Consider the following 27,786-nt stretch of genomic DNA (forward strand, 5'->3'; position numbering starts at 1 on the left):
GAGATGGGTGTTTAGTCTGTGTTCTTGAAGAGATCCAATGACTGTAGATTTTCACAACCTGTATTGGCAGCTTCTTTCAGTCCCTTATTAACTATCTTCTATGAAGTTGCATAATATTTAAGATGACTTTTCCCAGCTATAACTTAAACCCAGCTATAATTGCAATAGTCTCTGCTTTGCCTTGTTAGATTGTAGCTATGCTCTACCTTTTCCCTCCTCCCCCCATACTCCAGTAGTTTTATTTACCTAGTGTTTTATCAGTTTTTCTTGTTGACTTATATTTTGTCTAACTTTTTTGTACAGAATTTGGGATTTAACATTAACATTAAGTTCCCAATCCAATCCCATTAAGTCAACAATTCTCTGAAGTATATCATAAAGAACAAGGTTATAAGCTTTTGCTTTAAATGCAAAACAAATAAAGAATTTTCTTGAGCACCTTTTAGTAGTTCAAGAAAATAACCACCAACCCCAGAGGCAAGTTTCAACCCTCTCTGGCTCTTCCTGTCCCATCGTGCCAAAATACACCTATTGCTTAGATCCATGGAGGCAGATTCCTCTGCCCCTGCAGCTCTGATAGTAAGCTCAGGGCTTTCATCCTCTTGTCGCATTGTTGTCTCTAGAACTATACTATCAGTGATTCCTACTGACTGCTGCTAGTCAGAGAAAAGTTACCTCGATTTTAGTCTACAAGTCCTTGGAGCCTCAATATGGAAATGAAATAGTCTCGCTTACCTTTGGTTTAGTGTCTTTAGGAGTTAAAGTGGAGGGACGTGTAGTACTGGTGGGTGGGCGTTTGGGAGTGGTGGCCGAAGTAGGACCTGCGGTAGGGCTGGTGGGTTTTTTGTTTTGGCCAGGTGTGGCAGAAGCTGGCCGCTTGGGGCTTGTAGTGGACAGTGGCTTGGTTTTCGCTGCTGCAGGTTTTGCTGATGGTGTGGAAGCTGAAGGCTTTACATTTTTCAAAAAGCAACATCCAATGTAAACAAACAGACAAAAAGAAAAAAACAGCGCATTGTAAACAAAAATGTTAAGCAGCAAGGAACATAAAATGCTATTCAGAGGAAATAAAAACATTAAGCATCCTGTTTTCTGAGCATAGGAAAAGAAAGGCTAGGAGCTGGTACGTAACACTGATGGAAAGTGATGTATTGCCAGTTTGACAGTTGAGGAAGAGCAACACTTTGACCAGGATTTTGCCCTCTGAAGTCAGTAGTTTTGATATTAAATTCAATGGGGGCACAATTTGGCCCAGCGACAGTGAAGGGTCCAGAAGGGAGTCAGAGGTGGCGTTTCAATTAATATCTGGAGTTCCTGGCATTTAGTCCAATGCTTAATGAACAGGACATTTGTCATATGTACACACATATTTTTGAGAGTTTTTAGAGAATTTGCGCACGTCTGTCGTCTGAGATCTGTTTGTTCAAGTCCTCCTAACCTGTAAACGCTAGGACCAACACATTTGGTAGGCAGCTTCCTCTAATCCTAACTTAAAGCAAGGCCAGGGTTGTGCCAGGAAAGCAGGATGACCCCTGGAAGTCGAATGATTTCCATAACATGGAATGGGAGGGAACTGACTGGAGGGACAAGACTTCACTTTGCCGGCCACCAGACCTGTAAGTGACCTCCCTGTCCCAATTGGGGTGTGTGTGTGTGTGGGGGGGGGGGGGACAGAGCCCTGCCCTCCAGGACTACTTCCATCACACCGCAGCACAACCCCCAAACAAAAGAAACCACTCCCTCCCCCCCCCCCAGGAGAGGCTGAGGCCTGGAATGGTGCCCCTCCCCTCAGGAGATGCTGGGGCCAGGAACCGCAGCCCAGCCTCAACCCAGCAGCAGGCCAGGAGAGGAGGCCACTGGAGGCCAGGACCAGCCCCATGGAGCCTGCCCCTCCCAGACCAGCTGGAGGCCGGGGAGCGGGGGAGGGGGGGGGAGGGGGGGGGGAACAGCTGCAGGCTCCCAGAGTCCCACCCCTGTGATCAGGCTGCAGGCCGGAGAGGGGGAGGGGGCCCTGTTGGAGTCCAGGGCCAACCCGCAGACTCAATGGAAGAGCCCCACTGGGACCAGATTGGAGATTGTTGTTTAAAATTTATTCCTCTGGATTCACCGGGGACAATATGAATGAAAGTAAAACCAAGGTCCTCCGGGAACGCCTCACCCCACTGACCGAGTGGGGCGGAGGCAGGCATTCACCAATACCGAGATTACTGCTTAAGCTCAAAACTCGAATAAAAGTTCTGGCTCAGACTCCACTGATTACTGCCACCTCCGAGGCAGAGACAATCTGTTCCTTGCCTAGCAGACTAGGAGTGCTACTGAAATGCAAACACATTTACAATAATGAAACTGCAGTTAGTCCTTCGTCTTACTACAGACACTATTAAGTGGGCCCAAATATGAATATTTTTGAAATGTCATTATGAAAATCTATTGTTCTCCCTACCACAGACATTGCTTAATATATTATTTTGCATTAAATTTAGCATAAATTTGCTGGGCTAAATCCAGTTTTAGTTAGATTTATCGAAGGCCAGTTTGTTTGTTACTTCACAATTGAATTACATTGTTCAGTGTTCAAATTAAATATTTCCCAGGAGCCACCAGCTCAGAAAACAGAACTGTCTCATCACAGCTTAAGAAGCAGGGAGTGAAGCAGGCAGGGGAAACCAGATCCACGGAGCAGAGTATAAAGAAGCCATGAAATAATGGCCCACCTACCTTTGCCTTTTTCTCAGGGCTTGGAGGAAGCTCTTTGTTTGGAGCTGCTGTGATGTCACTTCCTGTCACAGGCTCCACTGGTTTTAGCTCTTCTGGTTTTGCTGACCCCCCCCCAAAAAAAGAAAGTTCAAGTTCATTTGTTTACAAAATGCCGCTAATGGCATTGAAAGACAAATGCTGCACGGCTAAGGTTATATGATGGCTGTTCTGGAAAGGCTTTGGGAGTCAAAATGCTTTTTATGAGCCTTTCCAGAGATCATGAACTTCCCAGATACCCAAATGGATGAACTAGGGAAACTAGCAACCGACCCAATCAGCCATTATTAGCAGCCATAAAAACATTTTTTGTATTGTCTGTAAGAAAAATCATTGTCCAATAGGTTACTGGTTTCCTTGGACCAATTTCAATCCAGAGTATAAAACCCCAAAATATAAAACTACTCCTACACTGTCCCTGTTTTATATCCGTACTAGTGTGGTTCCTTTTAGTCACCCCAAATTGCAATTCCCCACATCCAAATTTTACACTATAATAAAGGAGATTCTGAGCAGCCAAAACAATTTGACCAAGATAGCAATAGAGGTTACAAAGGTAAAGTAGAGATGTTGCAATTACGTGTAGACATAAAATAAAGAGTACAGAAATGTATTAGTGTAGAAGCCGTTAGAGGTATCATGCTTCAGCATTGAGCGTTTCACAGCACAAAAGCCTTAATTTATGGGTTACAAAGTCAAGGGATGCAAGGATTTTGACTGTAATTTCTACATTTCTTCACCCTTCTCCCTCAAAAAGAATTCCCAGACATCAAAATTATATTTACTCTCTCAAAAGAAGTAGGACTATTGCTAAACGTGTCCCTGTCCACTTCCAAAAAATGTATCTGAAAACATGGTCCAAACACCAATGAAAGAAAAATCCCCCAAAAGAACCCAAGCAAAAACCTTTAAACAGCATCTTAATGATTTTTTTTTCTTCCCAAATCTTTTAACTTGGCCCAAAATTAAAAGACTTGACGCTCTGAAATAAAGTATAATAGAAAATTGCATTTACACTCTGTAATGCATTGAAACTAACGTCTGCTTCTCCATCACCAGGGTTTTTCAATATTAGAACGATAAGCAGAATCCACTACTACTGTGAAGAGATTTATTGTTGTACTTTGTGGTATCTGAACTCTATGAAACGTGTCTCACAAAACCTCTAAAGTTTACTCAACAGCATTTTTAAACAAGACAAACATTACATACTTCACTATGCAACAGCCTGTCATGTAGTATTTCCATGGCGAGGGACTACTGGAACCGATGTGCAATAAGTTGAACAATGAAGGGATCCCTTCCTAAGACACAGTCTCAAAAAACATGCACTCACAGGGCTATTTTTGCTCACCCAAAGCATGCTTAGTTTCTTACCTGCTTCTGTCAACTTGGCATTAACTCCAGAATGCTTACTGTTTTTTTCCCTCTCCCCCTATACTAATTACAGGCAGCTTTTCCGTGCATTCTATTTAGTTTTTCTCCTTCTCCCTAGCCCTGAACGACATTAAAGTTACAGAGCTGCAGTTTCTTTTCAAAACACAAAAATCTTTCCATAGAAAAACTGGCTCTGAAACAGATAGATGTGTTTATTTCTTACTGTAGGCCTGAGACCAGAACCATGGATCAGCTCACGTTCTAATAATCTGAGCGCCTAATTACTTTGTATAACTAAGCTAAGTTGTCCCTCCTCCCCCCAAGGAACTTCCACTAAATTCAATAATCCATTATATTTTTCCTTTAGTTTGGTAACTTTAATTGTAACAGCAGCACAGGAAATAATCATTGTCCACAATTCTGGGATTTGAACAGCACATTTCTGTTTATTGCATGGTTGAGTCTAACCAGCATTTATTCCACCTTGAAACTTATATCTAGAGAGAGTTTTATTTATTAACTCAGATTTGTACAAAATTACAATGGTCTTATAGAAACACACACACATCTCTACCTTCCTATGGCCTCTCTGGTACCACAAATCCCAAGATCCTCCACCAGTCAGCAATACATGTAACACCAGCTGCTTATCATTTCAGCTAATTCATCAGCCACACTGTATTTCTTAGTTGATGACAGCATTTGCACACTCCATGGACAGAACGCGAAGCTGTTTATTAAGGCACGGGCTTTGTCACCTAGTTGAATCCTATTCAGATGCATTCCTGATTAGCATCTTGCTGGCTTCAGAGTAAGAAAGGAACCCAATGAATTCCCTTTCTTTTGCAGACAGCTGTGTAATCCAAACCCACGGAAATAAGAATTGGACACTTTAAATGTTCTCAATACACCCAAAGCGTAAGCGGAACAGAAATTCTGAGACGATGTTAAAGTTCCAAAAACTAAACATTAACTTAAAGGGAAGAAAATCTTAATAGAATGCTGAAGTTTAAAAAAAAATCGTTCCACCAAGGAAAACTTGGGTATTTTACGGTGATCCAGCTACAATGTATTATCAAGGGAATAGAGCTACATTGGAGAATACCATTATTACATTGAGCTTTAGAAGGTAATTTGGGTAGATAATCATTAGTTATCTTATGTATGCAAGACTGGTGGGGTTTGGCAGCAATTTCTGCCCAAAGAGGGCCAACCAAGGGAAAAGCATTTCTGCAGGTGTCTCCTTTCTTGTTATAAATTCTGCTATGCGGGGAAGGGAGGTGAGGGGACCTCAAGGGACATCACATAGGCAGTTTTGTTTTACATTCTCTTTCTTTCATGTATTTAATTAACCACCCAACATGCTCATCAGTATATTTGCCTTCGTTCATCACTTAATTACTGGGTTACTCTCTTTTCAAACATGGAGCACAGCACTGCCTGGGAAGATTTGCTAGTTATAGGGAATATTAGGAAAAGCTGCCAAACCTTAATGAAATGTGTTCATTAGTTTGTAAGAATCATTGAGGAAACCTTTCAGTTTGCTTGCTCCTCCAGTCTCAGCAGTGAACCTACCAAAAGGTATTTCAAGGACATTGTTGTTCTACGCCACAAAGCAGCCTATTGCTACATTCTCCTGAGTAGAATTCTTCCTTTGTCTCCTCCAGCTCTTGCTTCTCACTGAGTTTGCTGATGGTGAAACAACTCAGCTCAGCTGATCCATCACAGAGAATCCAATTAATCCCTTTGGGGAAAAGTGAGAAGGGGATTTGAAGGAGAAAAAAGAAGGGCATTCCACATAATGACCTGGTACAGAGAAAATGACTTGTATACGGCTGGGATCAATTGTACTGGCCACATTGTTACTCCAAGTAACCATGGAAATGGGACTAATGGGTGAGATGCTGTAACGGCATTCTTCCTTTTCCCAAAACTAACCATTAATCCAGATGTAAATATAGGTGCATGGAAATTATCCATTTTTTATTATATTTCAATTTAAGATAGAACAATCTGACACTGACGAAGTGGGCCTTTGCTCACGAAAGCTTATGCTCCAATAAATCTGTTAGTCTATAAGGTGCCACTTTCTCATTGTTCTTGTAGATTCAGACTAACACAGCTACCCCTCTGATACTAATCTGACACTGCCTCTAGGAATATTAAAAAAAAAAAAAAAACTTTCCTACTGGAGCAAACTTCCTCAAACAAAGTTAACTTGAGACATCAAAGCCACTGAGAAATCCCAAACAAGAATTTTACACAACATTTCTCACGCCAATGCTTTATGTTCAAGGCTTTTATAAAGAAATCGACCCCAAAGGAAGTTTTTATTTCCAGAGTGACCTGGTGGAATAATGACAAGGAAATATTCTTAAAACACATCTACAAACCTGAATACAGTTATATCGCTGGAGTACATTGGTAGTTAGCTACATCCAAATCCCTGCTACAAGGTATCTGATGAGAACAACCCTCTCATGGAAGATATTGCCATGAATGAAAAAACTAGGACAGATACACACCATGCTTGTTTTCTTCTCTTTCCTGATCACAGTTTGAACGATAACCATGTTATGAAAGTTCACCCACCAGCACGTATCTAGATTGTCTCACTGCTTTGCTGATGTACATTTTATAGACCTAGAAAGTACATAAGAACGGCCGTACTGGGTCAGACCAAAGGTCCATCTAGCCCAGTAGCCTGCCTGCCGACAGTGGCCAGCACCAGGTGCCCCGGAGGGGGTGGACCGAAGACAATGATCAAGCGATTTGTCTCCTGCCATCCATCTCCAGCCTCTGACAAACAGAGGCCGGGGCACCATTCCTACCCCCTGGGTAATAGCCTTTTATGGACCTAACCTCCATGAAATTATCTAGCTTCTCTTTAAACTTTGTTATAGTCCTAGCCTTCACAGCCTCCTCTGGCAAGGAGTTCCACAGGTTGACTACACGCTGTGTGAAGAACTTTCTTTTATTAGTTTTAACCTGCTACCCATTAATTTCATTTGGTGTCCTCTAGTTCTTCTATTATGGGAACTAATACATAGTACAGGCTGCACCTCCCAAAACCGGAGCTTTCCGGTCCAGTGGACCCCAGACGTTCCTGGACCAGAGAACCTGGTAGCCTACTGGCAGGAGATCAATCCAGGTGGGGCTGGGTTGAAGCAGCGGGATGGGGCAGGGGCTGGCAGCAGCCCGACAGCCTGCAGAACTGGGACCAGGTCAGGACAGCCCCTGGGAGAACAGGATCGGCTGGTGACAGCACATGGCAGCATGCTGCTGGGGCCAGAGGCCCGGGTAGCCCGTGGAAGTGGGATGGGACGCATGATTGGAATGTTGGTGTGGAAGGGTACGGCTTGCTCAGGAAGGACAGACAGGGAAAAAAGGGAGATGGGGTTGCCTTGTATATTAAAAATGTACACACTTGGACTGAAGTGGAGATGAACGTAGGAGATAGCTGTGTAGAGAGTCTCTGGGTTAAGCTAAAAGGGGTAAAAAACGAGGGTGATATCATGCTAGGAGTCTACTACAGGCCACCTAGCCAGGTGGAAGAGGTGGATGAGGCCTTTTTTAAACAATTAACAAAACTATCCAAAGCCCAAGATTTGTTGGTGATGGGGGACTTCAACTATCCAGACATATGTTGGGAAACTAACACAGCGAGGCACAGGCTATCCAATAAGTTTCTGGACTGCATTGGAGGCAACTTTCTGTTTCAGAAGGTTGAAAAAGCTACCAGAGGAGAAGCTGTTCTGGATTTGGTTTTAACAAATAGGGAGGAACTAGTTGAGAACTTGAAAGTGGAAGACAGGATAGGGGACAGTGATCACGAAATAATAGAGTTCATGATCTTAAGGAAAGGTAGAAGGGAGACCAGCACAATTGAGGTAATGGATTTCAGGAAGGCAGATTTTGATAAGCTCAGAGAACTTGTAGGTAAGGTCCCATGGGAAGCAAGACTGAAGGGAAAAACAACTGAGGAGAGTTGGAAGTATTTCAAAGGGACTTTGTTAAGGGCCCAAAAGCAAACAATTCTGCTGTGTAGGAAAGACAGAAAATATGGCAAAAGACCAGCTTGGCTTAACAAGGAGATCTTGCATGATCTCAAAATAAAAAAGGAGTCATATAAAAAATGGAAACTAGGACAACTAACAAAGGATGAATATAGGCAAGCAACATGGGAATGCAGGGGCAAGATTAGAAAGGCAAAGGCACAAAATGAGATCAAACTAGCTACAGGCATAAAGGGAAACAAGAAGACCTTTTATAAATACATTAAAAGGAAGAGGAAGACCAAGGACAGGGTAGGCCCACTGTTTAGTGAGGAGGGAGAAGCAGTAACAGGGAACTTGGAAATGGCGGAGATGCTCAATGACTTCTTTGTTTCGGTCTTCACCGAGAAGTCTGGAGGTGTGCCTAACGTAGTGAATACAAGCAGAGAGAGGGTAAGTTTAGAAGATAGGATACACAAAGAACAAGTTAAAAATCACTTAGGAAAGTTAGATGTCAGCAAGTCACCAGGTCCTGATGAAATGCATCCCAGGATACTCAAGGAGCTGATAGAGGAGGTATCTGAGCCTTTAGCTATGATCTTTGAAAAATCATGGCAGACAGGGGAGATTCCAGAAGACTGGAAAAGGGCAAATATTGTGCCCATCTATAAAAAGGGGAATAAGAACAACCCAGGAAACTACAGACCGGTCAGTTTAACGTCTGTCCCAGGGAAGATAATGGAGCAGGTAATTAAGGAAATCCTATGCAAACACTTGGAAGGTAATAAAGTGATAGGGAATAGCCAGCATGGGTTTGTGAAGAACAAGTCATGCCAAACTAATCTGATAGCTTTCTTTGATAAGATAACGAGCCTTGTGGATAAGGGAGAAGCGGTGGATGTCATATACCTAGACTTTAGTAAGGCATTTGATATGGTCTCGCATGATATTCTTATTGATAAACTAGGCAAATATAACTTAGATAGGGCCACGATAAGGTGGGTGCATAATTGGCTGGATAACCGTAGTCAGAGAGTTGTTGTTAACGGTTCTAAATCCTGCTGGAAAGGGATAACAAGTGGAGTTCCTCAAGGGTCTGTTTTGGGACCCGTACTGTTCAATATCTTCATCAATGATGTAGATATTGGGATAGAGAGTACGCTTATTAAGTTTGCAGATGATACCAAACTGGGTGGGGTTGCAACTTCTTTGGAGGATAGGGACATAATTCAAAATGACCTTAGCAAGTTAGAGAAATGGTCAGAGGTAAACAGGATGAGGTTTAATAAAGAGAAATGCAAAGTGCTCCACTTAGGAAGGAACAATCAGTTCCATACATACAAGATGGGAAGCCACTGTCTAGGAAGGAGCATGGCGGAAAGGGATCTAGGGGTCATAGTGGACCACAAGTTGAATATGAGTCAACAGTGGGATGCTGTTGCAAAAAAAGCAAATATGATTCTAGGTTGTATCAACAGGTGTGTTGTAAGCAAAACTCGTGAAGTCATTCTGCCGCTCTACTCTGCACTAGTTAGGCCTCAGCTGGAGTACTGTGTCCAGTTCTGGGCGCCACATTTCAAGAAAGATGTGGAGAAATTGGAAAGGGTGCAGAGAAGAGCAACAAGAATGATTAAAGGTTTAGAGAACATGACCTATGAAGCCAGGCTTCATGAACTGGGCTTGTTTAGTTTGGAAAAAAGAAGATTAAGGGGGGACATGATAGCGGTTTTCAAATATCTAAAAGGGTATCACAAGGAGGAAGGAGAAAATTTGTTCCTCTTGGTTTCTGAGGACAGGACAAGGAGTAATGGGCTTAAAGTGCAGCAGGGGAGGTTTAGATTGGACATTAGGAAAAAATTCCTAACTGTCAGGGTGGTCAAATATTGGAATAAATTGCCAAGGGAGGTGGTGGAATCTCCCTCTCTGGAGATATTTAAGAACAGGTTAGATAGACATCTGTCAGGGATGGTGTAGACGGAGCTTGGTCCTGCCTTGAGGGCGGGGGCTGGACTCGATGACCTCTCGAGGTCCCTTCCAGTCCTATGATTCTATGAAGTGAGACTAAGGCCGGGGCTGGCCCAGGTTGGATATTAGGAAAAACTATTTCCCTAGGAGGGTGGTGAAGCACTGGAATGGGTTCCCTAGGGAAGTAGTGGAGTCCCCATCCCTAGAGGTGTTTAAGTCTCGGCTTGACAAAGCCCTGGCTGGGTTGATTTAGTTGGGATTGGTCCTGCCTAGAGCAGGGGGCTGGACTTGATGACCTCCTGAGGTCTCTTCCAGCTCTATGGTTCTATGATACTGTCTGCAGAAGTGAGGCCAGAGCCTGAGAGCTACCATGGGACAGGAGCCTACACTCTCGGCAGCCTGCAGCAGAGGGACCAGGTCTGGGGCTGAAGCTGCAGCCAGCCGACAGAAGTGGGGCCAGAGCCCGCAAGCTGCCACGGGCCTGGGACCGGAGCCCAAGTCCCTGGCAGCCTGACCAGGGCTAGAGCCAGCCCGTAGTAGTGCGGGGCTGAAGCCTATGGGAGCATGGGCTGCTGGAGCCCAGCAGGCAGTCCAGCTGGGGCAGCAGCAGAGGGGTCAGCAACCCAGCAGGCAACCTGGCAGGGGCCGGAGAGAATCCCTCAGCGTCTCCCCCTCCCCTGCCCCAGCTGTCAGAGTCAGCGTCTGGGGGCTGTGGCAGGGAACCATCTCTAGTCCAACAAACTCCCTGGTTCAGGACAGGTCAGGTGCTGGATATGAGATGTCTAACCTGTGTACCAGAAGATAAAGTAGTTTACATAGTGTGCATCAGCTGGTACACCTAGGAAAAAACATTATCTAAGTTTATTCTAAGGCCAAGAGAATGACACATGAAAAATACATCTGCTAAGAATGCATCTTAAAAGTCTCAAAGCAGGGCATTATATTTATAGCTGCACTTCTTAAACATCTGGGGACGTCTGGCTGAATTAAAACAGTGTGCACAAGATAGGAAATGGGTGGAGACAGAAGGTAGGAATAGCTTAGCAAGTCTGAAAAAATCTCTCTGAAATGCTTAGGTCTTCTTTCCCATTTATTTTTCTTTAAAATGTTATGAACTCTTAGTGTATCAAATATTTGGGCGTAGCAGTTCACTAATTAAATCCATGCCTTCCTACTCATGTCCTGGGAGAAACTCAATTCAGTGTTATGCAAATTATTTATTCCATCTGCCTGGAACATGAATATGCCTAAAAATGGAGGCACAGTCATATTCAAATGTGTTTGTGAATGAGGCTATGCACTCAATCCCGTATGTTTCTCAGCAAGGGATAATTCAGCAGCCTAAGCTGAACTGAAACATCATTCACTGAAATAGCTCCATAATTCTCAAAATGGATTTTCTACTGATGGCTCTAATCCTTAAAAGGAGCAGATTAGGCAATAAGGGAATAATCATCCTTACTCTCCTTCTTAAATTAAAATACAACCAAGCAGCCTTTGAAACAAAATGTTGATGCTTTAAACAATATTTTTTAAAAAGAAATGTTGCTGCAAGACCAGATTAAACTTATCCGTCTGTCCCCCACAGAAAGCTGCTGCAGCAACACAGCAAAAGATCAACCCCCACTTAAACCTTTTCACTGTGTAAAACTCTCAAGGCAAAGCTTAACTGAAAATATAACACAGCTCTGGTTAAGTAGAGGTACAGTCCTCACCCCTCCTCTTGCAAAAAAAAAAAAAAAAAAAAGGCTAAAGAAAATGTTAAGTCTCTTCTTTGACCCAAATACAGAATCCCTAAGGGTTTTATTTGGCAGAGAATGTAACTCAATCAAGCTGTACATGTTCACTTAATATCAAGTATTGAATACATCTGATTTATACCTCTCTGCCTGAATCCTATGCATTTAAGCTTGTTTATTGAAGCAAGCAAGCAAAAACAGAAGGAATCTTTGCTCAATGTCCCTTGGAAACTATGAAATCCAGCTATCTTGAGCACTGAAGAAAAATAAATATTATTCTCCAAACTCAGTTTTATGCTGGAATGCCTAGTAAGATAAAACGTCTGTATTTTGAGATGAACAAAGTAAGTATATTCTACTGAATTACACGGGTTTGCACTTAAAATTTGACACTAGGCTATGAAGAGGACTAGTTAATGCACTAATATATCTCACTTGTCACTTCTTCCTTCCCACTAATGTTAATGAGACTCAGTTACACAGCTTCTGAACTATTAGATGGCCAGCAATTAGGCATGATCATATGACTATAGCTAGTTATACGTGACTCCCCTTTCCAAGTATAACAGTCAGACACTTCTCAAATATATATAAAAACAGAAACTGCCACCACCATGAAAAAAACGGCCATGGTTCTTAACTCATCAGACAGTAGGAGATAAGGCAAATGGGCCGAGGGAATATGCGCACACACACACGCACACGCGCGCACACACACACACACGGATCACTATGAGGGAAAGCCTAAAAGATGAAGAAAAGTCTCAAAAGTTTTTAAAATGGCAGCTCATACTAGTGCCAGTTCTGCCATTGGCGAAGGTAAGTCATATATTTACTACAGGCGGTAGAGTCCATTGTGGTATTTCACAATCTCAGCTCCTCTGAGGTTGAAAGTGTAACCAGTCTTGTCTATGTCTGTTTGTACAGTGTAGGGCTACTCAACTTTGGAAGCCCTGGGGGGCCACAATGATACTCACAGCACATGCAGAGAGCCGCAACTTAAGTGTGGTTACATGTACATGCAAATATATATGCAAATAGCTTTTCACACTGATGGGCATGAATACAAAGATTAAGGCAAGACTACACAACACACACGCCCCATTTAAGTCAGATCTGCTAATATTAATAAAATGCAACAGTGACCCGATTTCCACCCCTACGACAGCACTCTGAATGAGTAATGACTGTCCAGGACTAACTACTAAAACGCATCTCAACAGGAGGCCATTCTATCGATTCACCGTTGTGGAACGTGTTCCCAGTGCAGGATCCCAGTTGCATGTTGACCCCCACGTAAATCCAAACTGCACCGCGGGCCGCAAAGAAATGGGCTGCAGGCCGCCTGTCCCCCGCAGGCCGTGTGCTAAGTACCCAGTATAGTGCCTCGTATGCTGTTGGCACCATACAGATGGATTGTTCTAGCCCAGGGCTGGGCAAGATGCAGTCTGCCTAACCCTTTGGTCCGGCCCGCAGGCTGCATGTGGCCACTTTCTATTTATATCCTGCTGCCTGTGCCACCGAATTTCCAGGCAGTGGCTCAAGCAGCAGGATCCTATTGAAATGACTCATGCTCATGGTCACAGCACTACTCTGGCTGGGGCCAGAGCCACGAGTCCTTTAAATTGCCACAGCAACTCCAGGTGGCTGCCACAGGCTGGGGCTGGGAGCCGCGAGCCCTTTGCTGTGTTTTTAATTCAAAGCCTCTGGCCCCAGACAACTCAGAGGAGAGGCTAGTCCTCAGCCCTGCTCCTCTGTCCCAGGCCCCAACCTTTCAGTCCCACGCCCCGCCCCTTCTGGGGAAGGAGCTGGCCCATGACCAAGTGCCAAAATTCATTTGGTGGCCTCCCCCTGTGGAAATCATTGCCCACCCCTGTTCTAACCTTAGGAATTACCATGCCAGATCAGGTCCAGTTAGTGCGGTATTCAATGCCAGACACTGGCACTTCCTCAGGACTGACAATAAGAACATCAGAACAGCCAAAGGTCCATCTAGCCCAGTGTCCTGTCTGTCGACAGTGGCCAATGCCAGATGTCCCAGAGAGAGGAAACACAACAGGTAATCCTCACACGATCCCTCCCCTGTCACCCATCTCCAGAGAAATAGAGGCTAGGGACACCATTCCTACCCATCCTGGCTAATAGCCATTGATGGACCTAACCTCCATGAATCTATCTAGCTCTTTTTTGAGCCCTGTTAAAGTTCTAGCCTTCACTGTATCCTCTGTCAAGGAGTTCCACAGGTTGACTGTGCGCTGATATGAACTGACCTGTACAGGAAGTTTCTTCCAAAATCCCACATTAGATAATGGCTGGTTTATATCCTGAAGTATGAGTGTTCAGATTCATTACCTTTTGTTCTATTTAATGTAATTGTAGGCAGTTGTCATTGTCACAGTTCAGGGCAATTACACGTGTATTCCTCCTCAATGATCCCCACCAGACACCCACTTTTCGCCTTCTGTCTCCCAGCCGTCACCTTTCTGGGGCATCCTATTCTTTCATGCTTCCAATGATGGCAAGTTCACAATCTCCTCTGGAAGCTTAACTATCCTTACAGAAGGATTTTTTAAAATGTTAGTTAAATACATGTTTTCTTAAAAATAAACTATTTTAATCACGGCTTTCCACGTTCTGATTTAAATCACCCTTATTTAAATCTGTCCACCTTGTCTTATAGTTAGACAATGTTTCCTATTGTGTAACTTAAATCTCCCTTGCTGCAGATTATGCCCTACCTTCATCAGACATGGAGAACAATTGATCCCCATCGTCTTCTCAGCTGATCTGGCTCATCATTGTTTTCAGCATTGAAACTTATGAAAGCAGCAAGCTTTATAATATTGGTCTGGTCTTTATTCTGCTTGTGCATTATAAATGCGATCAAGTGATAATCATTTGTAAACTATTCGTTTCTAATTCTGTGATCAGCGACAAGGTCTAATACAACATTCTCCCTTGCTGGCTGTAAGACTTTTATAGTTAATTGCCACCCATAATATTTAGAAATTCCAAGGATGTTTTAGTACTGGCATCATGACACACCCCACCCTGTGGCATGTATCACTCAAACTAAAGTCCCCCGGGACCATGTAGGTTTTTTCTCTACACATCACAGACAGGTACCTAAGGAGGTCTTGCTCCTAGTGTTATTTGGTGGTCTTAAGCATACATCAAATAATATCCCGGCTTGTGTTTTATCTGGCAGATTACAGATCCATCCACATTCAAAATCATTTTCTTCCAAGTTATCGGTACCTCAGAAACAGACAATACCAGGTTTTGACAAGAGTGCCACTTCCCATATTGTTTGCCCACTTGATTCCCCCTAAGTAAACTATAACCATTGGTTTTAACATGCCAAAGGGTGCAAATCATCCCACCAGGTCTCAGTAATACCAACTAGACTGAAGTTATGCTAATAAATGAGCAATTCAAATTCCTTGTGCTCATTACCCAGGCTCTTAGCATTGTTGTATAGGTAAGTCAAGAATTTCTTCTAATTATGTCCTTTGGTTCCTTGATTTTTTTGTTCAGCATTTCAATTCTGTGCCAACCTTCGCTCTTTTTATACTTTCCCTTTGGAATTATTTGAGCTCTCTCCTGACTACTCTGGGCAGTTTATCCCCACTGGGATTGAACCCTTTTCTACTGAGGTGGAGGCCTTCCAAACAATATCACAGAATCCCAGGCCTGAAAGAGACCTCAGGAGTCATCAGGTCCAGCCCCCTGCCTAAAGCAGGACCAATCCCAACTAAATTAACCCAGTCAGGGCTTTGTCAAGCAAAGACTTAAAAACCTCTAGGGATGGAGATTTCAGCCCCTCCCTAGGGAACCCAGCCCAGCGCTTCACCACCTGCCTAGGGAAATAGTTTTTCCTAATCTCCAACCTAGACTCCCCCACTGTAACTTGAGACCATTGCTCCTTGTTGTGTCATCCGTCACCACTGAGAACAGCCCCTCTCTGTCCTCTTTGGAACCTCCCTTCAGGAAGTTGAAGGCTGCTCTCAAATCCCCCCCTCACTCTCCTCTTCTGCAGACTAAACAAACCCAAATCCCTCAGCCTCTCCTCATAGGTCATGTGCTCCAGCCCCCTCATCATTTTGGTCTCCCTCTGCTGGACCCTCTCCAATGTGTCCACATCCTTCTGTAGTGGGGGACCCAGAACTGGATGCAATACTCCTCACATCTGGAGTACTACCTCATTTATTACCACCAGGCCTCCTCTCGGACTACTTCTTCCTCCATTTCCTTGGTGGCCAGCTCCATTCTTTCTGTGGCACTCATGTTTCCAGAAGCTGGCTATGTCGGAGTTCCTCAGGGCCTCTGCTAATCAGCTGCTTCTCAACTTGCCCCTCCCCAAGAATCTTTTCTTCCAACAAAGCCACCAAGGGTATGTCTACACTACCCCGCTAGTTCGAACTAGCGGGGTAATGTAGGCATACCGCAATTGCAAATGAAGCCCGGGATTTGAATTTCCCGGGCTTCATTTGCATAAGCGGGGAGCCGCCATTTTTAAATCCCCGCTCGTTCGAACCCCGCGCTGTGCGGCTACACGCGGCACGACCTAGGTAGTTCGAACTAGGCTTCCTAGTTTGAACTACCGTTACTCCTCATTCCACGAGTTTACCAGCAGTCACCCCAAATCCAGCCTCAGCTCTGACAGTTCCAAACCCACAAGTGGATTTTCCCCAGGGTTACAAGTTCCTAACTATCTCAGAGACTGGCCAGTGCAGCCTGTTTCTTTATACACTCTCAGACCTTGACCTCCAGTCACTGGGAACACAATCAGGCAGTCACCTGCTCCTCAGCATGTAGCTTGAAAAGACTGGGTTTTTGCATAATCAAAGGTGGGGAATTTGCATTCACCTCTCCCTAAGTATTCCACAGGAAATCCCCGTGACATTATTCCAAAAGCTCATTTCTACCTAGGATATTTTTCATATAGGCCTTTGAACTGCCAGTTCTCACATCTCCCCAACAGGGAAATTACGTACAGTCTGAGGCCACACAATATGTAAACCGTTCATTTCATACAATGGCCACTGAACACATTCAATGAGGTCTCCCAAGGATGTGGCAGGACATTGCCACCTCTGTCATGATCCATATAAATATCCAGTCTTATTTCATTTCAAGTCCTGCTAAACTCTTGGCCTCATTGATTGTGATACAGGTTCGACAGATGAATTGTGTGCGGTGGCAAACAGTACTTCTTTCTCTCCAATTTGAGATGTGTTGACTTTCAATACCACTGAATTCTTCTTGCTCTTGTACAATGGGAGACGGTAAATAGGAATTTCTGATTTGCTTTGTTGGGATCTCCCATTATTTTGAAACCATCTCTTGTAGTAAAAATTTTCCCGGCTCTGGGGGTCGCGAATGAAAAAAGGTTGAGCAACCCTGGTCTAGATCTAAGGGTGTTGTATACTGGGTCCTGCTTCAGTATGGGGACGGGGGGAGAGAGATCATCTAGATGATCGAGGTATCTTCTACTCCTACAGTGTTGTGAGTTGGACTATACACCCTCTGATTTGTCTATTTCTAAACTAAACTCTCCCAATCTTCTCTCTTTCCCCACCTTTCCTCAGTTAACAACGTATCTCAAATTATGAGACAGGAAGATAAAAACGGAAATGAATATTGCAGAAAAAAAAGGCAGGACCGGACCGGCCTTAGGGAAAGGTGGTTGCCTTGGGCCCCGTGTCGCCCTGGCTGGGAGCTGTCCAGCCACCGAGTGCAGCCAAGCACAACACGCCACCTTGGGCCCGGCAAACTTTTTGGCCGGGCCGGGAGCAGGACATTGGTTCATATAATTATATTACAATATTTTCTTCATTATTGTCTGTTTTATTCCTCCCCACATACTACCATTTTGTTTGCTTTAAAGATTACCAGGTGCACATTGTGAACAGCTCAATACAAAACTCTGCTAAATGACACCCAGGCATTTCTAATTTATTTATCAGTGACAGGGTCATTTCCATTTCCCCCTTCCTCACGTAGTCTATCTCCTTTTCGTGTTACCCATCCAATTTAAGATACAAGCCTTTTGGGCAGGAGCCTAGCTGCATGTCTGTAAAACACTACCCACACGAATGGCTTTATAGAAATAAATAAATTGCAGCGTATCATTACGGGGTAGTGAGGGAGTTTGACATTTTCCACTACCTTCTAGTCATGTATTAACATTGAATACATTTAACCTCACTTTATATACTACCACAATTTTAATCATTACAAATGTTTGAAGCCTTTCTTTGAAGAACTTAAGAAGTTTGACATTCCCTCCTACACAGAATAATTCAAATGGTACCTCATTTATCAAGACTGCACTGGAAACAAAATTATCTGTATATAAAGGGATGTGGGAAAGTAACACTGTAAACTGTAGTATATATTCACACAAAATATGCCAATTGGGGAGAAAAGCACTTGGAAAATAAGATGGCAGCAGGAGACCTGGAAGTGATAATTGCTCATATTGCATACAGACTTGTAACAAATAAGTTGGTCAAAAGTCAGTCTAGATTTTGGGCTGCACACCCAAGGATATCAGAAATCAGAAAAGTGATAGTCCCTTTACAATTCCAGTCCAATGATACCTAGAATTTGGGGACCTCAAACACCCAAAAGATGGCAAATTATTGTTTGTAACCTAGTACACAGTCAAGTTGGATTTATAGTTGCTTGAAAAGCATGACAAGGATTTTAAGTTCTACAGCTGATGATTAAATGATATGGAACAAACAAATGCTATTGTTGTGGACAGTTTTATGCATCTGTAATGTAATTGCTTTTTAAAACATCAGCTCAGGTACTTAAGAGCTTTGGATGCACATCCTATAAAGTAGAGGCTGAAATCTACACACATTTTTTTAGACTGAAATCTACATAAATTTGCAACACCCACAAAATCTGAGCTCATGGGTAGAAAATTTCTTTCATGTGACCTAAGTATATATACAGGAGTACAATGAAGAAAGTTAACAAAGGAAAGACTAGTGCAAGAATCTTACTCCAACAGAAAAGTCAGCAGAAGCATCATTATTTGAATAATTCAAAATTATTCTTGACAAATCATTCATGAGTATTTGGAAGGGAAATGTAGACAACTGATGAGAGAGGCAGAACCTTGAAAGGAGGGCCAGAAGTTTTAACTTAATTCACTGAGTGACAGGAAATGAGCAGAACACGAGATCCAAGGAGGAGGAAGATTATGGCTGTACCAGCAGACGGTAAAAAGGTGATTTTGGCAATGGTGTTTTGGACAGAATGATTGTGTGTATGGAAGAGGACTGCATGGGTAGGGTACAAATAAAACCAGAGAAAAGGAAGCTGCCATTCTTGACGCAGGAAATTATTAGGATGTGAGCGAGCAATTTAGCTATGAGAACAGAGAGGAAAGGACAGATTGTCGACTCATATCAAAACTTAGCCAAAAATCTGTTTGCCTGGCCGAGTTACTTGTGTCACAATTTCACCATTCAGTAACAAAGAAAACTCTGCGTAGATGCTGTGAAGCCATTCTAGTAACATCCCAGCAGTTTTTTCCCCGTTTACTTGCATTGCAGAAAGTGGTATTAATATATGCAGATATGAACCAGTAAAAGGAACATTTACCATTTCCATTGCAATCTAGTCTATGTAGATTAAATCCAGTGCCTGCAAGCGTGTATCAACGGGGTGAAGTAAACATGACTTCACAATTTTACCATTGCTCACAGTTTTTTGGATAGCAACACTGACCAGAATTGTCAATTTCACTGTTCACTTCTTGGGAAAATATGACCAGTACCAAAGGCACTAGAGCTGTCCACAAACTCAGACCGTATCAAGTCATGTTCCAAAGGTTGTCTGAGCAACAACTATAAACTATTTTTCATAATAGTCCAGTTCTGGGCGCCACATTTCAAGAAAGATGTGGAGAAATTGGAAAGGGTACAGAGAAGAGCGACAAGAATGATTAAAGGTTTAGAGAACATGACCTATGAAGCCAGGCTTCATGAACTGGGCTTGTTTAGTTTGGAAAAAAGAAGATTAAGGGGGGACATGATAGCGGTTTTCAAATATCTAAAAGGGTGTCACAAGGAGGAAGGCGAAAATTTGTTCCTCTTGGTTTCTGAGGACAGGACAAGGAGTAATGGGCTTAAAGTGCAGCAGGGGAGGTTTAGATTGGACATTAGGAAAAAATTCCTAACTGCCAGGGTGGTCAAATATTGGAATAAATTGCCAAGGGAGGTGGTGGAATCTCCCTCTCTGGAGATATTTAAGAACAGGTTCGATAGACATCTGTCAGGGATGGTGTAGACGGAGCTTGATCCTGCCTTGAGGGCAGGGGGCTGGACTCGATGACCTCTCGAGGTCCCTTCCAGTCCTATTATGCTATGATTCTATAATAAAAACTTCCCCCTAACATTTCCAAACCCAGGTGCCTACAAAGTTAGGTACATAAATGAATATTTTCACATCTGCATAGAAGTGAGACGATTTTCAGTGGTGCTGCACAGTCCCATAGTCACGGACTTGGAGTGGAACTGTGGGTGTTCAGCCCTCCAAAGATCAGCCGATTGTGTTTCTATATATGGTCGTAGATGCCTACAGTTACACATCTGTGTTTGGAAAATGTTGCCCCGTGAAGTTCTGCAGTTTGTTGGCTTCGCTACATCCTGATTTCCTAACTGCCATCGACAAATGGATTTTTTGTGTGTGTTTTGGATATGGAGATCACAGTGGGGGAGGTCTATGTTGGATATTAGGCAAAACTATTTCACTAGGAGGGTGGTGAAGCACTGGAATGAGTTACCTAGGGAGGTGGTGGAATCTAGAGGTTTTTAAGTCTCGGCTTGACAAAGCCCTGGATTGAGTCGGGGTTGGTCCTGGTCCTGTTTGGGCAGGGGACTGGACTCGACCTGCTGAGGTCTCTTTTAGCCCTAGGATTCTATGATCAATACCTATTGAATTACCACAAAGAACCAGACTTGTAACAGGCTCTTCAGAAGCTTATTGGCACGAGACATTTCATAACCAGAAAAGTGCACACAGACAAGATTTTGATTGCTCAGCAGCTCGTATGTCCCAGAGTAAGCCCGTGAGAGGATAAATGTTTGTGACATCACAACTATTTAGGTCATACGAGCAATCATTTTTTTTACAGGAGTCTGCTCCAAGAATTCAGAAAGTGGTCAGCGGCCACGCTCTTCTATGGTATTAATGGAGGCGGAATGAGTTCTGGGACGGAGGCTGGTTCAGAAGGGAGCTCGGGGTAGGAGACTGGGGTGCAGGAAGGGGTGTGGGGTCTGGAAGGAGGTATGGATGCAGGACAGTATTCTGACCTGGAGGAGAGGTGTAGGAAGTGGTGCAAGCTCTGGGCAGGGTTGTGACCTGGGGCAGGGAATTTGTGGGAGGGAGGGTTCTATGCGCAGGCTATGGCCACGAGGTGCTTACCCTAGGCTGCTCCTGGCTAGCAGCTAAAGGGGATGCTCAGGCAGGCTCCCTGCTTGCCGTGCCCTGCATGCTACTCAAGGGGCCAGCTGCAGGGTACATGTGCATCTTGCAGCTTTGTGCACTGCCTGTGCAGCACGCCCAGCCCAGGCAGCTCCCATTGACTGGTTTGGGGCCAATGGGAGCAGTGAGATTGTGATTGGGTGTGTCAGTGCACAAACCACCCCCCAAGAGCATGAGGCGCACAGAGATGCACATGGACCCCCCAGCCAGTCACTCTGAATGACGGGAGGCAGCATGGCAGGCACGGAATTTGCCTGAGGGTCCCGCTTAGCTGTGGGACTACGGTGGGCCAGATCCAAAATTTTGGCAGGCCAGATCCAGTCCAGGGGCCACATTTTGCCTGCCTCTGGTTTAGATAATGTTTTAGCGGTCACAAAAATGTGGTGTCCCTAACTGGTGTTTCAAAAGCATAACCCAGAGCACAAACTCAGCAGCACAGCTCATGCAAACAGGCAATCTCTAGGGGTGTGTCTACACTGCCAACTGAAGGACAAACATTTTGTCATTCAAAAGCATCAGCAATAAAACCCCACCCACCACTGCCTCTGCGATTGACACCTCTTGAAGAACCTTGGCTGGCAAGTTCAACTGCAAGCCACGAACTGAACAAATGACAGCGTGTGATTTACACCCTCGGCCCTGCTTCATCTACATCAGGTTTAAGATACTTTGCCCTGACAGACTTGGGAAACTTTCACAGCCCCGCACCTACTTTAAAATCACTTCTTCAGAGCAAAGCAACAAGTAGTCCCGTGGCACCTTAGAGACTAACACAAATATCGACAGTGCCATGAGCTTTTGTGCGCAAAACCCGCTTCTTGAGATGAGCTTGAGTGGAGAAACTCCCCTTTTTCCCCCTCCACTCAGGACTACTCATTATATTTAAAGTTACAGGCTAACACGGCTACCCCTCAGACCATTCAGAACAAGTAAACGGCAGAACTGTCAATCAAGCAACTTTCATCAGTGGCCAAGCTACAAGAAAAGATTTAAACCAGGGGTCTCCAACCCTTTTAGCACAAAGTCACTTTTTGAATTTAAGTGCAATCCAGGATCTACCTCAGACCCAAATACCCTGCCCCGCCTCCTTCGTGCTCCTTCTCGGAGGCCCTGCCCTTACTCCCTCCCTCCCTCCCTTTTACCAGGCTGGGGCAGAGGGTTGGGGCACAGGCTCTGGTCTTGGGTTAAGGGATGTGGAGTGTGAGAGGGGCTCTGAGCTGAGCCTGGGGCAGGGAGTTGGGGTACTGGAGGGGGTTCAGGCTCTGTAAGGGAGTTTGAGTCCGGGGGGCTCAGGGCTAGGGCAGGCACTTGGGGTGCAGGATGGGGTTCATGACTGGGGCAGAGGTTCGGGATTCTGGCTCCAGCTGGACACTGCTTACCTCGGGTGGCTCCTGGGTAGTGGTGCAGTGTGGATAAGGCAGGCTCACCCCTGCCCTGGCCCTGAACCACTCTCAAAAGTAGCCAGCAAACTCCCTCCATTCCAAGCCCTGTGCCTCCTCTCCCCCCATTCTGTGGAGCTAGAATACAGGGTGGGAGGGGGCACCCTGACATCAGTGCCCCCTCCTCTCCCTTCCCTGCTCTGCACAGCAAACAGGAGGCTCCCAGGGTAGAGGGCAGCTCCAAGGACAACAGACAGGAGAATTGGAGGGGCAGTTCAAGTGCTGGGCTTGCTAGCCTCTTGGCCGAACCAGTCAAGATCACCTTTCAGAAGCTCCAGGATCTACCAGTAGATCCCGATTGACTGGTTGGTGACCACTGCTTTAAAATAAAGAAAAATCCTGAAGAACGCTACTAGAAGGAAAAGTAAAGACCATCCAATCGGTCTGTAAAGATCACCCGCACGGTCTGTATGGTTTTCAGAGTTTTCTAGCCACTGCTGCTCTATATTCCATCCCCATTATCCGTTTTAGAGAGCTGCAGACACACTGGATTCATCTAATTGGCCGTTGGGTGTCACTAACACTGCATAAAAATAGAGATAGGAAACATTTAACCTGGTGATTGAAATACTACCAGATCTCACTTAGAGTGAGGGTTCTGGGGGAATTTCAGCATGCTTACCTACGGCATTAATTTGGGGTTTTTTAAATTAGGTGTCCTTTTAACTGGCTATGTTTCCTGTCTGTAATATTTCCTCTGTCTCTCAGGACAGTTTGTTTATAATTTAGCTTTAAATTCAAAATCTCAGTCTGTGAACCCTCTCAATCTGATAGTCCATTGAAAGGTGAGTAAACAAGTTGACTACAAAACAGCTATTGGATTAAGAAACTCATGTACAGTTCTTTGGCCTTTATTTTGGGCCTGTGTTTTTTTCCCCCCCTCTGAGAAATTCCTCATTCACAGACATGGGGTAAAATAAAACAAAAGACTAAAACAGGCACAGTCCGGAAGGGGGGGAAAAATCAGCTACATAAACAACACAACAGCTAACTGGCTTATGAGGGACTGACATCAACATGAACAGCAACACACAGATTAACTGCATTTGTCAATTTTTAAATCCCAGCAGACTGACCTCATATATCATGCCACTGTCTAAACAACAAGAGACTAGAGAACAAAACAAGCTTCTATTGACCGTTAGCAATGAGGTAAGGCGCTACCGTGATCTGGGTTTTTATCGTTTATAACCACTTTCAGAGGGAAATTCTATTTTGGATACAGTATAAAACTGCTGGAAAGCAATTAACAGTTTAAGAGATTCTGCCTTCTTATTCAAAGAGGAACACAGCCAGTCTCACTGCTCTCTCCAACCAAAAAAACCGAAGGGTGCCAAAAACTGAACTGAAAGCACAATCTTCTGACCTTTTGGCCAAAATGGAAAGATTCTGACTTCCATAGCATGTTCCTTTCCAAACAGTGAGACAGATTTGCAAATTAAGAAAACAATTTCCAGCAACCCTTACTGCTTGAGAATTCCATTTAATATTTTTGTTTACATTAATTATTGTTAATGCGGCTAAAGAGAGACTTACTACTACATTTGTTTTATTTGGAGCAAAGCTATCAATTCTGGATTCTACTATTGTGCTTTATGAGACCCGCAAGGAATTGCTTGACCCACATCTGCTATGGCAATTTACTATAGCATCATCTGCCATCCAATGTACACACACAGGTTATTTTATTCTCTTCTTTGCTTACCCTTTGTTATAGCTATTTGAACCTAAGCTGTGTCAGGCTCAGGAGCCCTCCTGAGCGACCCCCCCTCCCCCATGGAATCTGTCAAATCAGCCCCTTAGTAGCTGCTGTCTGCAAACTCCTCAAGGGAGGTAAAATTTAGCAACATACCATCACGTGGTAGCTCTCCAGGCTGGGAAGAAGATGGAGTGCTTTGCATATTGCTGACCTCAATTTCTTTTCTTTCCAGTGGTACAGTTTTGCTGGATTCCATCTCGCAGCCCCTGCTTCTTGGAGAGTCCAGGCTCGCAGCTTCATTGAGGATATTTCTCTTGCCTCTGTTTGCTTCCTCCTCCTCCCTCCCTTTGTCCTGGCTGCTGATTTCAGGGATTTGCTCCAGTTTGCTGTGATACAACCCTGGGCTGCCCAGCTCTTTCTTGACAGGGGTGCTGCTGCCGTTCCACTCCTCTCTCTTCTTGGCGGCTGGCTCCTCTGTAAGAAGGGACGGGTGCTCCTTCACCGTCAGGCTGGGCAGCGCCGCATTGTTCTGTTCAGCACCCAGGCTGTAGACAGATGTTTGCTCTTCTGACACAGTCATTGACCTTTTCATTGGCGCGCCTGTCTTTCTGGGGACGGGGTCTGAGCTCTGGGTCAGACTGCTCGGAGGAGAGCGCAGGCCGGGAGCAAAGTCTTCTCTAACCAAGGGCTCCGGGTACTTGTCTGCCAAATGAAGGGTCTGGGGCACAGACAAGTGGGAGCATTCTGACATTGCACGCCTCATTGCCTTCCTCTGGTGCGCAGCTCTGTTCAGGAAATTGCCTTCATCGGCACAGCTCAGCTTCTCCCCCGGCTCCACCAGAAACCGGTCTTCCTCCATTTCACTGGCACTATTGAAGTAGCTACCTTTGGAATCATCCTGTGCAAGCTCTACAGTCGTAGTCGGAGGTCTGGGCTTAGCCGCAGGCAGGGAAGAAGAAAACCCACTCTGTAGATAGTTGTCATTCACTACCCCTATTACACAGTAGCTGGGGGCTCCATCTTTTTGCACGGGCACCTCTTTCAACTCTGTATTGTTAGGCAGGATAGGGTTGAAATTTGGATTCCACACACTAATCTCCTGCTCCTTCATGTATTTGTCAGGCTGGCTCTCTGACACAGACAGGTTGGGCAGATTTTGTTCTTGCTGGCACTTGGTCTCCATTCCACTCTTACCTGCTGCTTTCTCCTGATCGGTGATGGCTTCATGTTTTCCCAGCCCAGCGCACGGTCTCTCGGCTGCTGCCTGCCCCAAATGGAAATCTGTACTTTTGGGGTTTGCCAAGTTTCCTTCTGCAGAAGGAAATGCTTCTGAAATCAAAGACCAGCTTTCAAGGTGACCTGGAGCTGCCTGGAATTTTTTGCCCTGCCCCTCAATGTCTCTTTTGTCTTTCTGAGCTATTTTCAGCTCTTTGTCCAGTTTTCCTTCAAAGAAGCAGAGCTTATCCTCATCTGTGAAGCCAGCGTTTTTAACAAGCCCGTCTTTAATCTGTCCCCCTGAGTTTACATTTAGCCCAATCTCATTAAGCTTTCCCTCAGTCCTCTGCCATTCAAATTTAGTTTTGCCGAAGTCTTTCTGGGATTCCATGCAGTGGTAGGCTTCTGGAAAGCTATCTGTGTTCTTGGCTTTGCACAGCTGGCTGTATTCTGAGAGAGATGCAGGCTGCTTGTTTGAGAGAGACATCTCCGACTGCTTCTCTCCCTCGCCTAGCTGTAATACCACCTACAAGCAAGCCGAGCTTGCAGGCTGCTGGAGCCTGTGACGACATACCATTCCCCTGTATTCATGACAAAACTCGCTTTTCCCCATCCCCCTCTTACCCAAAGCACTCATTTACTGAAAATCAGCCACTAGTCCAAATAAAGCACTTTAGTTAGAGCCTAAAGACTGTCAGGTTTTGTCCCTTCCTAAAAACAAAAGGGAAATTTAATTTGCACATTTAATTATTTGTGATCTCCGTAAACACTGATCTGGTTCTAGCAAATCCAGAGAAACAGATTCTTCAGTGAGCAATGTGTGGAGGATACACATATGCTTTGTTATCCCTGCATTCAATCACAAAGGAAGCTTATCAGCTGCTAACAATATTATGTAAATAAGTATTCCTTGTTTACAAATAGTCAATTGTGAGCAGAGAAGAACCACTCCTGAATACTGGTATGAATGACGCTCAGTGGTCTAGTTTCCCCTCAAAAACCGATACCGTACAGAGATTTGCTCCCAGAGGCAGAGGAGTTTTGCTGCCAAAGCAATGCATTTAATACATTCTTTCTATATCAAAGATCACAAATATTGCCACAAATGGCGATTTCAGTCATTCTAACTAGTAATCATGCGTACGGGAGTACTTAAATGGACAGGTTCAGAGTGGTTTTGTGAGTCTCAATACTACATTCCGAAATTGGGGCTTTAAAAATCAACAAATACAGTACTTTCATTGCACTGAATTCTTCCATTGTGAGTATTTTACTTTCAGCATTATATGCTCTGTGCTGATCTATTTAAGGCAAGTGCTCTGAAGCGCATAACGTGACCTATCAACATTTCTCATTTGAGCATCCATGGAAATACTTTTCTAACTCTGATTTCCTCATAGATAACATCTTTCGCTGGCAACAATTTCCCTCATATTTCTGCAGACCACCCAGATCACTCCGGACATGCACTTTTAAGGGGCTGAAGGGAGATGGGGAGATGTTCTCCATTGTACTGCAATGGTTCCACTATTCCCATCCTACAAATTGACGAGGCGTCTGGTAACAGGAACTTCTAGCAGTGAGAGAAAGCACAAGGATGATGCCACTTTTTTGTGTATGATTTTACATAAGGGCAGACTGACATGCTGTATGTAAAGGTTACAACTGCATGTGAGAAAGTGAACTGGCTAAGAGAACCTGGCCTAGTAACATATAGTCCAAAATTCCTTTATCTAGTGATGTCCTAGCACTGAAGCCCTGAGTTCCTTCTATATCAACGGACACCCAAACAGAGGAGGGAAGGGTACTGCTAAGTTCACCAGCTAGTTTGAAGAAACATGGGCTCTCAGCCTCCTGTTTGGTCAGGCCAGTAAATGAGGAGGTAGTGTTTCAAAACGCTTAATTTTAAAGTGTAAATACTAAGCGTATTCAGCCTGTTACAAGCTCTGGGTTTCTACAGAGTTGTTCCTTAGAAATCCCTACAGCCAGTGAATCTCTCCCAGTGAACCACATGGGAGAACCAGGTTTGAGTTCCACCTGCACTACCTCCAAACGGGAAAGGGAGAGGGAAGCACTAGAGGTAACAGGCTCAGCCGGCA

The 27,786-nt window shown here is 44.4% G+C and overlaps 1 protein-coding gene across 12 annotated transcripts in view; it reads right to left on the reverse strand.

The window, feature by feature from the left end:
* The window catches only part of MAP4 (microtubule associated protein 4), a 249,533-nt gene that overhangs the window by 30,968 nt on the left and 190,779 nt on the right, over window positions 1–27,786 (reverse strand). For 11 of the 12 annotated variants that reach the window (XM_075923033.1, XM_075923037.1, XM_075923036.1 and 8 more), the window contains 2 exons: window positions 2,716–2,816; window positions 736–948 (listed from right to left, as the gene is read on the reverse strand). In XM_075923033.1, coding sequence (XP_075779148.1) covers window positions 736–948; window positions 2,716–2,816 — 314 coding nt within the window. The remainder of the gene's footprint in view (window positions 1–735; window positions 949–2,715; window positions 2,817–27,786) is intronic. The other variant, XM_075923035.1, reaches the window with a different exon arrangement.

The sequence above is a fragment of the Pelodiscus sinensis genome, chromosome 2 (genome assembly GCF_049634645.1).
Source record: "Pelodiscus sinensis isolate JC-2024 chromosome 2, ASM4963464v1, whole genome shotgun sequence".
NCBI lineage: Eukaryota > Metazoa > Chordata > Testudines > Trionychidae > Pelodiscus > Pelodiscus sinensis.